General features: G+C 34.5%; 1 protein-coding gene across 4 annotated transcripts in view; it reads left to right on the plus strand.

Moving 5' to 3' along the window:
* ppp3ccb (protein phosphatase 3, catalytic subunit, gamma isozyme, b) overlaps window positions 1-9,664 on the plus strand; it is a 55,944-nt gene extending 46,280 nt beyond the window's left edge. For 2 of the 4 annotated variants that reach the window (XM_005155314.6, XM_073914105.1), the window contains exons 12-13: window positions 396-493; window positions 7,628-9,664. In XM_005155314.6, the coding sequence (XP_005155371.1) occupies window positions 396-493; window positions 7,628-7,803 (274 nt within the window). In that variant the 3' untranslated portion in view covers window positions 7,804-9,664. 4 annotated transcript variants of the gene reach the window in all.
* Window positions 9,665-14,516: the final 4,852 nt, after the last annotated feature.

Below are 14,516 nucleotides of genomic sequence, written 5' to 3' on the forward strand. Positions count from 1 at the left end.
GAGTTTTTTTGTTTTGCTATTTTGGACTCCTTACATTTAAAACTTATGTGAATTCATAAACCTGAAAGGAAAAGTTAATCCAGTCATTTTACTCTTCCTTCACTTTCCTCTAAGTATCTCTCTTATGTTGTGAACAAAAGATATTCTGAACTATTGATTTCCTCATTTTACTTCGCTACAGAGTAAGTGAATGGCTATTGTCAACAGTCTGGTTGCAGACATGCTTCAAAATCTTATGTCTTCAGAAAAAGAATAAATATAGACCAAATAAATGTTGTTTTTGGATGAACTTTCTCTTCAGACCTGTCCCTTTCATTACCATCCATTTTAAAGTAAACACTATCTGACATTGTTGTCATCTTTTAACCATGTATGCATGTTTTGTTTTCTTTCAGAGAGGAGAATGAGAGCGTGCTGCAGTTAAAGGGCTTGACCCCCACTGGGATGCTGCCTCTAGGTGTGCTGTCAGGGGGCCGTCAGACCCTCCAGAGCGGTGAGTCTCTCCCCCGTGCCTCCTTCAGCTCTGTCTGCGCTGCTGTGGAGGACCAAACCTGCTCTCCACCAAACCCCTGCTACCCTCTCACACTTTTTCTCTCAGTCTTTCTGTCTCTCTCCATTTCTCTGTTTCTGTCACCCGCTTTGGCCTCTCTCACTGTGCAGCTTGCCCATTCTTCAAATTAAGATCTGGGTTTGGTCATGATTTTCAATCAACTCAGTTCGAATTCCAAGCGCTGCAGAGATGGCAGCTAAGTGCCAAGAAGCCGCTGTGGGTGATGCTTTCGCAGTGAGAGGGGCTCCGTGAGCTTATGACTGTGACGCAATATGACCCGATTTAGCTTGTGCCTGTCGGTGTGCCATCCTTTTTCTCAAGGCCTTCACTGTACAAACTCACCAGCCTGCTGCATCCCAAACGCCCCTTCTACTAACAAACACATTAACACGGACAGGTTTGTTTTCGATGAAACGTAGTGCATTTCTCATTTATAGCTTTTATCTGGAAGAAGCTTAAATAGGACTTTCTTTGGAGAAGTGTCTCGCAGTTTTGACATTCCAAACTTGAAATTTTCAATTTTTCTTATTTGCAGGCAATTTCATTCAGAATTCAAAAGAGAAAATCTAAATTCAAATATGATCAAAATTCTCCGGTTTTTATTATTATTATTATTATTATTATTATTATTATGCGCAATTCCAGGATGTCCGCTGGGTCTTAAAATGTCTTTAATTTCCAAAACAAAATTGTAAGCCTAAAAAAGCTTTAAATTTACTGAAATATTGTGTTGTAGGTCTTAAATAATTTTCAACAAGTCTTTATTTTGCTTTGCCCAAATAATGCTACTTAGTCAGGTAGAAAACCATTCAATGACCAACAATACATCTCAATAAAACCTTATTTTTATATATTTTGTTGCCAAGAGATGCAATTTACAGCAGCTGTTGAACATTTTTACAGCAAATTCCCCAATTTAAATTCCCTAATCGTGGAAAATTAAAAACCATTACACTGTTCCACATGATAATACCAGGCCATTAGAAAAGAAATCCTTAGTCTTTAACTCTGTATAAATCTAAAATTTCATTCTTATAAATTTTAAATTTGAGTTAATGAACCAGACCTCTGTGTCGATCTCTCAATGCTGAGTTAAAATTGCAAATCTGATTTTTTTTTTTCTTTTTCTGAACTGTGAGATGTGAAGTCAAAATTGCAATGAATTATAAATTGTGTCTGAAACAGACTGCCAAAGTTTTATGAGTTTTGTAAACACAATACAATTTTTCCAGTAATCTACAGATGTCATTTCTTTCAAATTTGAGATGAAAATGTTTTGTTTTTTGCATTTAATAACAAAAAATGTGTCCTGTTTACAGACATGCTTGTATTCAGTTTTAGAAAACACTCTATCCACTCTTTGCGAGTGCACATGCTCAAGACTGGGAGGCAATAATACTGAACCACTTAGATGATGGGCTTTCACTGAGACATTTTGGAATGAACGAAAAAAAATGTGATCAGTCTGCTGGTTTGTCCATTTAATGTGGTCCATTACATCATTTTTAATTATTAAATGATCTCTTATAACACGATCACATTACTTTTATTAATGCAAAAACTAGAATTTTTTCAGTGAATGTGTTTTCATCATAGTTTATGCACTTTCTTACCGGATAAAATATTTATCCTTCTCGGTTGTGCACAAATTATAATTGCACATTTTTTACATTTTATTTACACGCTTCTTTGCATTTCAATTCAATTCTTTTTTAATGCCACACTTCAAAATGCACATAATTAAAAGGTGGATGGGAACATGACTACTTTCTAAAAAAAAAAAAAAACAACAACACAATTCCTTTATTTCTAAAATTTAAAGAAATTCTATAGCCACTAAAGGGATAGTTCACCCAAAAATCTAAATGTGCTCACCTCAGGCCACTAGCAGAATATTAAAAAGGATTTTTAGCTGTGATTGTGATCTCATTGTGGACTCAAGTGCTATCAAACTCAAGCTCAACTTGAGCTACAAAAACCCCCATACATTCATATTAAAACTAATAACCATGACTCTTGAAGATCCACTGAGGTTTTATGAAGCAAACCAAACAAAAACAGAACATCAAAGGTCCTGTTTAATCTTCTACAGAATTCACTTCATGGATGTAATGGTGAATGTTCGGTTTTGAGTGAACTGCCCCTTTAAATTCGCTGACCCTCTTGTTTAGGTCAAATGTCAAGGAACAATGAAGCACAACAGTTTCTATAGCACTGGGGGAGGGGGATGTAAACAAAAAAGCTCTTCAGTAGCTGAAATTAACAGTAAACTACATGTTGCTCAAAACTGTCTTGCCTCTCATCTTCCTGTGAAAGCCACAAATAAGCTGTCATCAAGCGTATACAGTGTTGCATGCTGTTTTTTTTGTTTGTTTTAAACGGAGAAAGCCTCTCCTTGTTTGGCTATTTTATACCTTCAGCTTCAAAAATAGACTCATCCATGTCAAGAGTGGTTCAGAAAGCCTTTGCATCTCAGGTTCAAAAGCATGGTTTCTCGAAAACAAACCTCACCAGAAAAGAAAAAAAAATGTCTTGAGATCTGTTTATGTCCCGGATGAAGCAGCTAAACTAACCTCTCAGGTTTCTTCCTGTGTTGGCATGTGAAGCATTTGGGCTGATGGTGGGATGGGGAAGATGAATGAATGGGAAACGGGGAGGGGGATTGAATGGACTTGTGATTGCATTGATAACTTGACTCACTTTCTTTCCCCGTTCGTTTTGGGCATGGCACTACTACTCATGCTTACACAGCCACCGTAGAAGCAGAGGAAGCACGAGGTATGCAAGACATCTGTGAAACCTTCTCTGTGTTGTCTGTCTGTCTCCCTCCCCCTGTGATTAACTGCCTGTCCTTCGTGTGCATCTCGTCTTTTTGTAGTCGCCGGTGTCTTCATTTTAATCTGTGTTTGTGTGATTTTCACGTGCTTGTTACATTTACAGCTAGCACTTTTGTTTGATTTGCACGTTAAGGTGTTGTGTGCTGTTCCTTTGTGTCGTTTGTTTTTTCTTTTCATTTGTTTGCATTTAATGATGGAGTAAATTATTGTACAATTCATCTAAATTATTTCACAAGTCAAAATTTAGCGACAATCACAACATATTTTCTTTTTATAGTGTGATAAATGGTAACACTTTATCCTATTAGTCAAGATTGGTCTGTGTTCACTAACATGAAGAAACCATGATTTATTACGGTAATTACAGTAGTAAACTTCATGTTAGTAAACACAATAACTAACATTAATTTAAACTAATTGTAAAATGCAAACTGATAAACAAATGACATTAAAACCACCAGTTGGTGGCGACAAGTTCTTGTTTTAATGACTGATTCACTGAATCTTCATTCAAATCATTTGTTCAAAACAGATGATTTATTTGGACTCTAAGCAAGTGACTGTCTTTCTGAATGGATTGTTAAATTATTGATCTATTCTCTTCACTTAATTCAGTAACCAAACATTGTAGTGTTGCTCTGAGCTGTTCAAACTTTTTAATCGGGCTTACATTTGTTAGCAAAACAAACACACAAAAAAACACCAACGCAATATTGTCTGAAATATAACTCCCTTAATTACAACTATTTGTTTGTTGAACTATAATCCCATTAGCGATCACACTAACTTGCTGATATTCGGGTCTGTGTTGATGTACTAACTTGGTGTTAGTTCACCTAAAATGAAAATGGTTATTAATTAATCATATCCTTCAAAATGCTTGAAACATTTGTTTGTCCTCAAAACGCAAATTAACATATTTTAGATTTGATCTCAGACCTCTCTCATCCTTCTCAAACACAATGGTTCCCCATTAGTTGAAAGTCCAGGTGGATAATTTTTTTTTTTCTAAACAATCCATATATATTATAAAGCTACAAGAATACTTTTGTGTGCACATAAAAATAATGACTTTATTCAACTGTTTCTTCTCTTCACTGTCAATACATTGTGCATGTTCACAAGCACTGTGCAGTGATCTATACCCCTGCCCAACTCGAGTACAGGCGCATCCTTGGTAATGTGTCAGAGGTGTGACGCAAAACATGCAGCCTATACTGACACTGAGGAGAGGAAATTGTTAAGTAAAGTTGTTATTTTTGTTTTGTGTGCACAAATGTATTCTTGTTGCTTGATATTTCAGTTGAACCACTGAAAGGATATGATCTGTTTTGAGGATGTTTTTTGGTAATTTTCTGGACCATCTCAGGACCATTGCTGTCTAGAGAGGATAAGGGAGCTCACAGATTTCATCAAAAATATCTTAATTTGTTTTCTGAAGATGAACGAAGCTTGAATGTGATTAATAAATAACACATTTTTTTTTGGGGGGGGAGATAAACTAACATTTAAAAGAGTAGTTCACCCAGAACTAATTGTAATCATTTATTGACCTTTTGTCCAAACCTGTATGGCTTTCTTCCATTGGAACACAAAATATATATTTGACAAATGCATCCATACAACGGTAAAAATGATTTAAACTTTCACAGTATAATCCTAAATGTTTCAAAACGTCGTCCTTTTCTTGTGTTCCACAAAAGAATGTCAGTTTGACTTGACTGACTTGAGGATAAATGAATGATTGCATTTGATTTTGAGCGAACTATCTTTTTAACTCATGGTGAAATTGATAGATGTGGCTGACAGGAAAGGACGTTTCAGAAATTTCTCACAATCATGAACACAAGCGTTTCAGTCACAGCTGTTTTGAGAGGGGAAGCCGTAGACAGGGGTGGGAGCCGACCGCAGCATGAGACTGAATCTTTGTTTTTATCAGTTTCACTTCCTGACCAACAAGCACACAAGTAAACTCAAATCTAGGCCTCTTTTTGCCTTTAATTCTAGGCTTGATGTACATTAGATTTTCTGCTTAATGCTATCTAAACTAGCTTAAACTGTACTGCACGCCCTTGACTTTGTCTTTTCACTCGTCTCAACTGCCTGATTGGTATATTTAGCTTTATTTCATTTTTTTGTGGAAGAACATCCTACATATAGTAGTTGTGCCACTTCAGTGGCTGTAAAGGTTCAGATCTAATTAAGTTCAAGTTGAGTTTAAATTCGCAATTAAAATTATATTAAAATATTTGTGCCGTATTGGATAATTGTTTAGTGAAATAAAATCTTTAAAAAAACAGTGTTTTATATTTTCCTGGTATTTGGGTACAAAAATTAACACTGCATGATTTTAACTATAAACTAATAGAATGTAATAAATAATAAAACCGTAATAAATTAATAACAGAGTATTAAATGGAATAATTCTATTTTACCTGGTTATTTTTAATAATCTAAATTAGAGTTCTTTTAAAAGAGATTGTATGGTTCCAATATGAGGATTACACGTGTCTTCTATAGTAAGATTCACTATAGATGCAACTAACAGTAATTTAGAGGATACTCGGCTAGATTGAAGATTTCTTTCTGTCCATCCAAGAACAAGAAAATGCTAAAATCAGAGATTCCGCTTTCTGTGAGTTCACAATTATCAAAGTTGTCTAACATGTTGTCTTGCACATGAATGTTTTAAATCAGTTTTCCTTGTGATGCAGATTATAGTTAAACGTTGAATTTTAATCCACTGATTAATGTCATCTCAGTGGATTTTGAACCATAGATAAAGGTCCATAGATACATTTAGAGACATTTACCATAGATACATTTAGCCCTAAATGAAATGTTTACAAACATTGTAAACTTATTTTAGTTCACATAATATGTGTAAAACAAACTAATTATTATCACTATAAACCACATTTATTATAAACATCAAGCCTAGACAAATGTCTTTGAGGTGTAACGGTTTGTGTTTTATTGCACAATACAGTATATATATATACACACGTTTATCTTGTTTGGCATGAATGCAAATGTGTGCTGTTTTTCATGTTCCCCTTTTTTGGCATTAGTTGCTTTTGTAATATAAGTCATGGAACATTCCCCAAAAAAGTCATCCCCATTGACACTAAGAATAAATATAGAAGTGCACACCCCAGTAATAATCGTTCTCTGCAGCTTTAAATGTTAACACTCCTTAAAGCAGGATAGGTTTGATTGGCTGCCAATTTTTATAATTTAATAGCTAAATTATGCTCTACACAGAACATTTCTTAAAAACTTTGTAGACACTACGCACTTTGTTACTAATATGGGAAGAATGATGTTGTGTGTTTTTGTTCCCAAATAAAGATTGTCAAGCATTCATTGTAAATGAGGAGTAAAAAAAAAAAAAGACTAAACATTTTCAAATGCTGTTTATGCATATACTTATTAAATATACTTACAAATGAAGTACTTTTTAAGTCGTTTTTGGTTATATTTGTTTGCTGGTTGAATAAATGTAAAAATATACTTAAATATTTTGTTATTTACAATCCACTGAAACCTTTTTTCATCAAAACACAAAGATATTTTAGATGAAATCCGACAAAAATGTTGTCAAAACATTCCATGTAAATTTAATTGTTCAACTGTAATCATGCAAAGCTCCAAGAACAATTTTCTGTGCCTAAAAACAACAGCATGTTGCACTGCTGACTCTACTGGCAGTATGTTTTACTGCCCCTAGTAATCACGCTCACTGATCTGTTGTGGAAGAGAAGTCAAAGGCAAACATAGTCTTTTTTAAATGTTTTTTTTTTGGTGCACAAAATTGTTCTTAAAGTTTTGTATGATTACAGTAAAACAATTGAAGTTGCATGAAAAGTTTTGGTTTTGGAATGACTCAGGAAGACCATCACTGTCAATGGAGGATGAGGGAGCTCTCAGATTTCAGCTAAAAATCGTAACTTGTGTTCCAAAGATGAAGGAAGGTCTCGGGGGATTAAATCAACACTAATTAATCACAGAATTTCCATATAAATATACAAGTACTTTAGATGGAAAAAGTCATTTTGGAGTGTTATAAAAATATAGCCACAAGTCTTAATGTCAAGTATAGTTCAATTTATAATTGTTCACTATCATGCACTGTAATATTCACACATTATGCACAAGGATACCAATAAGATTCAAAACTAACTATTTGTTACTGATCAGCCACTTCATGCCGTCTAACTTTGTTCTTCAATACTTGCAGCTATCCAAGGCTTCAATCCTCAACACAAGATCCAAAGCTTCGAGGAAGCACGCGGGCTGGACCGGATAAATGAGCGAATGCCTCCACGCAGGGACACCAAGCAGCCAGACGGCACTGCCAACTCCATCAACGCAGCCAATTCCCCCGACAAGAATGGCACCAACACACAGGCGTAGTAACCTAGCAGCTACCTAGCGCTCTCCCTCATCCTTTCCTTTCTGTCTCTTTTGTTTTTTTATTTTTGTTTTATTTTCTTCTCTCTGTCTGTCTCTCTCTTTTTTCCTCTCATTCTCTCTCTTTTTGGTAGAGGTGATGCCCCCTACATGCTAAACTCTCCTGGACCATTTCGGGGAGAATCGCACAATACCATGAAGAGGGCGTAGTGAAAAAACAAACCATGGTTCTTATTTATTTATTGATTATAGATGATAAGAAATTTAAGATCTGTAACGGTGGGATGAAATTAAGATGAATGAATACCTACATGATGGAATATTACATGTGTACATAAAATACAGAATATATATATATAGACATAGCATTGGGGTGGTTGTAAGGTCATCTTAGATTCTGTAGTTTAAAAAGAAAAACAAACAAAAAAAAATACAATCCATTTTGTAAATTTGCATTTATAAATTAGATTTATTTCTGCCTTTTTTTTTCGTTTCTTTTTTTTTTTTTTTTTTTTTTTTACAACCAAGACTTGCTTTATCATTGTTTGTGCTCTCGGCAAATGAATTCTTGGCCCGATATAATTATATCGAATGTTTTAATTATGTAATCATTATATTTGTGAATACCCAAAGCAAGTATGATAATTGTTAAAGCAAATTAAACAAAAAAGAAGTTTTGTTATTGAAACCATATGTGGGAAAATATCTTCATAATGCCAATTATAGCTAAGGGGAGTGCATTAATAACAAGTGTTGACACATTTATACATACGTGTACATTTTCAAGTGTTCCCTCAACCAAACGTGATGTTTACTTAGTTTTTATTTGTTTTCTTTTTCCTGTTCATAACTCAAACTGCACCCATTCGTAATCAAACGGCGGTAAAAGCATAAACCATCCCAAAAAAAATCAGGAAGGATGGTAGGAGGAGCAATTGTGTCTGCATGTTTTTTGTTTACTTTTTCCCTCCATTTTCTTGTCACGCTTTTGTGGCCTAATTCCGCTCACTTTTAGACGTTTCACCAGTACTACAGCTGTTAAAGGCATGATTTTACACTTTGTTTTTTTTGCCTAACTGCTTTAGCAGTCAAATAAATCCCATAAAATGTGCGTTAAATAGCGAGGGTGAGGTTATACATTTCAGAACATGCGCATACATGCCTTAGATCTCAATATAAATGAAACTTGTTAATCTGAATTTACTTTTTCTTGCCTTTTTTATTTTCCCTTTCTACAAAACAGTTCTAGCCCACAAGTTGGCTGTTTTAAACATTAAAACTCATTTAATTAGATCTTATTTTGTACCTATCAACACACTTGTAAGTATCTTCAGCGCTAGTATTTCTATAGCTGCGCCTGTATTCTCTAGAGTGGACCATTTTCCACGCATATGATTGACTAAAGCCTCATCTTTGCTTTTACCTGAAGCAAAGCAACGTTCTTTTGAATGCTTTTACTGTGCTGTGTGTTTTGAGAGGAACAGAATTTGCAAGAACTGTTTACCAAATCGTCTTTTCAGATCTTTTGTTTTGCTTTTTCGTTTTCTAAACTGTACTGTTATCATTGCGTAAAATTCGGCGGCTGAAGATTTCGCTGCGCTAAGACTCTGACGTCCTGTACGTTACACGTTTGAGGTCATGTGCCATGCTAATAACTATAGCAAGAGTCCTGCGCGCAGGCATCGAGACTGTCGCTCGCATGTATTTTTTTCGTTTTATTTAACGCCGCAAGCGGTTCAGGACTTGCTTGCGCTAAACTCCATTTTTCGTGGTGCACATCTTAAAACGAGACTCTGCGAGGGGAAAACCTGCATGTTATCATTAATGTATTTAAAAGTAACTCTCTCATCCAAAGAAAAGAAAATCAGTGTTTTAATGTAATATATGGCTTTATCATTTAAAAAACAAAAACAACAAAAAAAAAACCTGCTGATTGTATTTGATCGTTGCCTCTCCATTCACTTGAGAAGAGGCGAGCGCTCAATCGGCGTAGTCGTGTAGACACTCTTTAACGAAAAGAAAAAAAACGCCTCGGTTAATTTAACGCTTTACTGTTTGCGATATAAAACAACAACCTGAGAGAGGCCTAAAACCCTTAAACAGGTACCAAAAGTTGACCCCATGACCACCTTTTCGTGTCCTCTTTTTAAGTGTTTGTCTTTTCAAGTCTTTGTTTTATGTAATGAGCCTCAGCAAACTATTGTTTTGTTTAGTTTCCTTCATGTTTAATTTAAAAGCGGATGTCTGGTGTGGGTTTTGGGTCGGGAAGGGAGGTTTTTGTTTGATATTGGAGAGGAATTGGGGGTCGTTCCGACCACCGACCCCTATTTAGGAGGGCTTCTGTTACGAATTCCAAACATATCTTGCAGAATCTACACAATGTTTAGACATTTTGATTTCATTTTTTTGTTTTGTTTCTTTCTTAATAGCTAATAAAAGAGGACGGCGGAGGAGTTTGTGTCAAGTACTTGTATTGCGAGGCCTCTATAAATCTTGATTTATGTTGATGTATCGCTCCATTTAAAAAAAGAAAAACGAAAGTAAAATGAAATACAAAAAATGTTGGGGAAAAAAAACTGGTGTCGTTTCTTTATTTTCCTGTCTTGAATTGTGTGTTTTTTTGGAAATTGGATTGTTTCCAGATTCTTCTCCCTCTATATTGCCGCTGCTTTTACTGTTTGAGTGGCTGATGGATGGCACACTAGTGTTTTGTAAGACCGGCTTTGTCATTTTCTCCTCTTTATCCAAGTCTGTGCTTGTCAAGGTTTTCTCTGATTACGACGCACACATTTTGAACATTCTGTGCTTGAAGGACAGCTAGTGTATTGTTACCTGTCTGAACACGGCCCACACATACAAGCGCATGCCTAGCGAGCCTGAGATTGTATCACATGAGATAAAGAATTCACTGGAATTCAGTGTTGTTAAACTGTAACTCAATTAACACTAAAATGCTGTATCTTTCAATTACATATTTTCAATAAGCAAAATTTCAGGTTTTTAATGAATACTTTATATTTATGTTATATCTCTATTATTAAAACTATAATTCAAATATGAAATAAAAACATTCAAATAAAATATGCATTATTAAATACCTTTTTACATCACTTTTACTGTGCAACACTATTAATGATGATAGAATCTTCCAAAATGCAGTGATTTATGTCTTTTGCGTGAGTTTCTGCTCAGTTTTCAAGCCTGAAGGTCTTGCTTGAATGATGTTTTGCACTTGTTTAGTTTGCGCTCGTGTGAAGTAAGTAGCTCAGCACAAAATAAAATCACTTTTATTTTACTAAAAGTCCTTGAATGGAAGCCGGACCTCAAAATAACATGTTATAACATAGAATGTTTTACAAACCCTCATTTGATGCAGTTTTAAAGCCTGCTCGTTCTAAAAGGTATAAGTTGACCTAAAACTGAAAATTCTGTCATCATTTAATCACCTTTTACCTGTTTCTGTTTGACTTTAGGCATGAGCCAGTATAAGTTTCTGACGGTATAGTAGCCTTGGATAAAAATATCCCGGTATTGTGATTACTGCTTTAAAATAAATTCTTTTAAAATGTCTGGGTAAAAGAATATCGAACACAATATTTTTTATTTTAGAAAATATTTATAATATTTTGGAACAATAAACATGTCAGGCTAAATCATTCAAATAAATAATTTACTTCTGCTGTTTTTGTTAGTTTCAAAAACACAAATTTCTTTACAAGACATAAAAAAAAATCGTACATATACCTAAGGAATAGTATGACAGAACATTTTAGCAGTTTTAAAACATTGTCTTTTCTAAACCACGGTAAACCTTGAAACTGGTTATTGTGCCTACCCATACTGACTTATCTTTTCTATTTAACAGAAGAAAATATTTTAGAACCTGTAACCACCATATTTTGGTTTTGTTCTACTATTTTATAAAGGTTTGGGACCACTCGAGGGTGAGTAAATGGTTAGCAACTCTTCATTTTTGGGTGAACTATCCCTATTAACCAATTAAAAAAATTATGTTCTTATTACCGTATTATAAACCATACATGGAAAGTTCATTGGCAACAAGCCGCTCATATCATTCTAACAATAGGTTCATTAACCATACAATTTGTACCACCTAATTATTATTACAATTATACTCTGAATTTAATTAGCATGTTAAACATAATATCTATTTTAATGTGGGGTGTGCAAAACTAACGCATTTAAATATAATGTATCATTTAAATGAACCTGAGCTTGTAAAATACTATAATATGTTTGTGAATTCAAGTATATGCGAGATAAATATGCTGCTAGATATATGGAGGTTAGTAAAATTTTAGTTTTGATTATTTGTTCAATTTTATATGTACTGTATGTGGTAGTATGGGGCTGTTGAATGCTTGATTCTGATTAGTTAGTGAACCTTCTAGGGACTGCATGGGTTTATGTAGTTAAAGGTCTTTACCAAATTACAATTCCATGTCAACATTCTTTGGAAATGTAGGAAAACACAGAGGAAGTTTGAAGACTACAACTTGACAAATATGTTAAAATACAACATCTTATTCTGAACAATGTCTTAAGGTGTGGTAACTCTAGTTAAAGCAGAATAATTTACTCCAGTTCATTGAATTATTAGAAAATAATGAACACTTCAGGTTTAACAACCACTCATCACCATCTTGGGTGTTTGCATAATTGAAATAATTAAATGGACGCATCGTCAATTATTTCTGACTTACACTACAAGGCAGTGAAATGCTTGATTCTGATTGACTGGTAAACATTCTAAAATGTGCAATTATTTTAAGGGAACTGCACTGCGTTAAATCCACATTCATTATATATTAATTGACTCTGACTGATTCTGCAGCTGATTAAGGCTGCATCACCGCCTCCCTTTTCTAATAATCTTTAATTATTCATTACTTAATTGACTTGATAAATTAGTTGACTGATGCATCTAGAAATAAGTTAACAATCTAAACTCCAGTAAATAAAATCATGGGTTATTAACACTGATACCCATGTTAACAATTAATCAAAAGTATTCACAAACGATAATTTAACTTTTTTCATTGCTAAACCGATGGGTTAGCATTTATATTTGCGGTGTTAGTGACTTTGATTGGACATAACTGCCTAGTTCAATCAAAAATGAAACCAAAACATTTTTGGTCTTTACTGATGCCATATATATATTTATTTATTTTTTATTCAAATTATTTACTTTTTTTTTTTTTTTTTGGTAATCCCAAAAGAAGATGGGTAAATGTTCATTTTTGAGTGGACTATCACTTTTAAAGCAGTGATTCACAAAGTGGGGGTTGTGAGACAATGACAAGGTTGCTTGGTGATTTCCATAAGTCAGATAAGTTTGATTAAAAAAAGTTAGTATTACCATTTCTATCCATGACCCACAGAAGATAAAAATAGCAGTTAACGGTAACCTAATAAACAACAACATGCAAACAAAAAGCCATCAGCCTTTTAATAATTTTTTTCATAGGATTGGTGTGTTCACTTGAGTAACAACACAGTAAAATTGTCAGCTGCAGCAGATTTTATAACACCAGGTTAAACTTTGACATCTTAATGGCAATCGAATAAATACAGGCCACAACTGAACATTGAGGGTTGTCTCTGATAGGTGGTCTCCAGAAATAAACTAAGAATAGGCTTTCTGTTGAAAACCAGTCACATTAGGTGAGGTTAATATTAAATTAAACAAATTAATAAATTACTATAAAAATTTGGAGGATGTTAGACTTTTGCATTTTTTGTGTTGTCAATATGCTTGTGCTTATAGGCCTATTGTTGTGTGCTAAACATTTGTATATTTATAGCCACCTCCAAAGAATTTAGGGGTCACGAGTCATTGGCATTATTAATTTGGGGGTTGCAGACTGTAAAGTTTGGGAACCCCTAAGGCTCTAGTATTGCACAGCTTCATATTACTGTGCACTTTGCTGACTGTATTACGTTAAATGGGCTTTTATTAGTGGACTCTTATTTCGTTATTTACTATGTTTGTTTTCCCCTCAAAAGCTGAATCGAATATACACCATGCACTGTTTCCATGACTCTGAATACGTGTATATGAGGGATGCAATTGGCATCTTCCTGTAACATCCTGACACAGCATTGTTTAACACTGCACACATTTGGCAACACAGTGGGAAAGCATTGCTTGCACTGCTCCACATGGTTCATAACTCGGGTAAAGCGAGTTCTTTCTAAATTGCGTCTAAATGCAAAAGTAATTCTGAACAGGATTTCATAATCCATGTGTGAAATGTGAAATGATCTTTAACCTAGGGGAAACATGTTAAATACTAAAAGGAATGCATGTCTGTTGGAATAAAGATGATACTGCTTCATTCATCCCCTTACAAAAAGTCCACTTAAGTTTAAAAAGAGGTTTAAAAAAAATGTGTGTATACTTTCTAACTGCGTTATGGGACATTTATGTTGAGCGGCAGCCCAATAATTTTTGATATTAAAGAGCCCCAATTATGGGTTTTCCTTGCAGTGTGTAACAGCTCTAAGTGAAGTGAAATAAGCAGCTAGGGCTTAAATCTAAAAGTGCATCTTGTTTAAAACTATTGATTCATCTTTAAAAGAGTCGACTCTTAGTGGTTCGCATAAATCGCTACAGTAATGAGTCTTTAGCCGTAATGTCGATATGGAATTCCCACCCATTTGTTGCGTGCGCACTGTAGCAGATCCCGGTT

This window comes from Danio rerio, chromosome 10 (assembly GCF_049306965.1).
Source record: "Danio rerio strain Tuebingen ecotype United States chromosome 10, GRCz12tu, whole genome shotgun sequence".
Taxonomy (NCBI): Eukaryota; Metazoa; Chordata; class Actinopteri; order Cypriniformes; family Danionidae; genus Danio; species Danio rerio.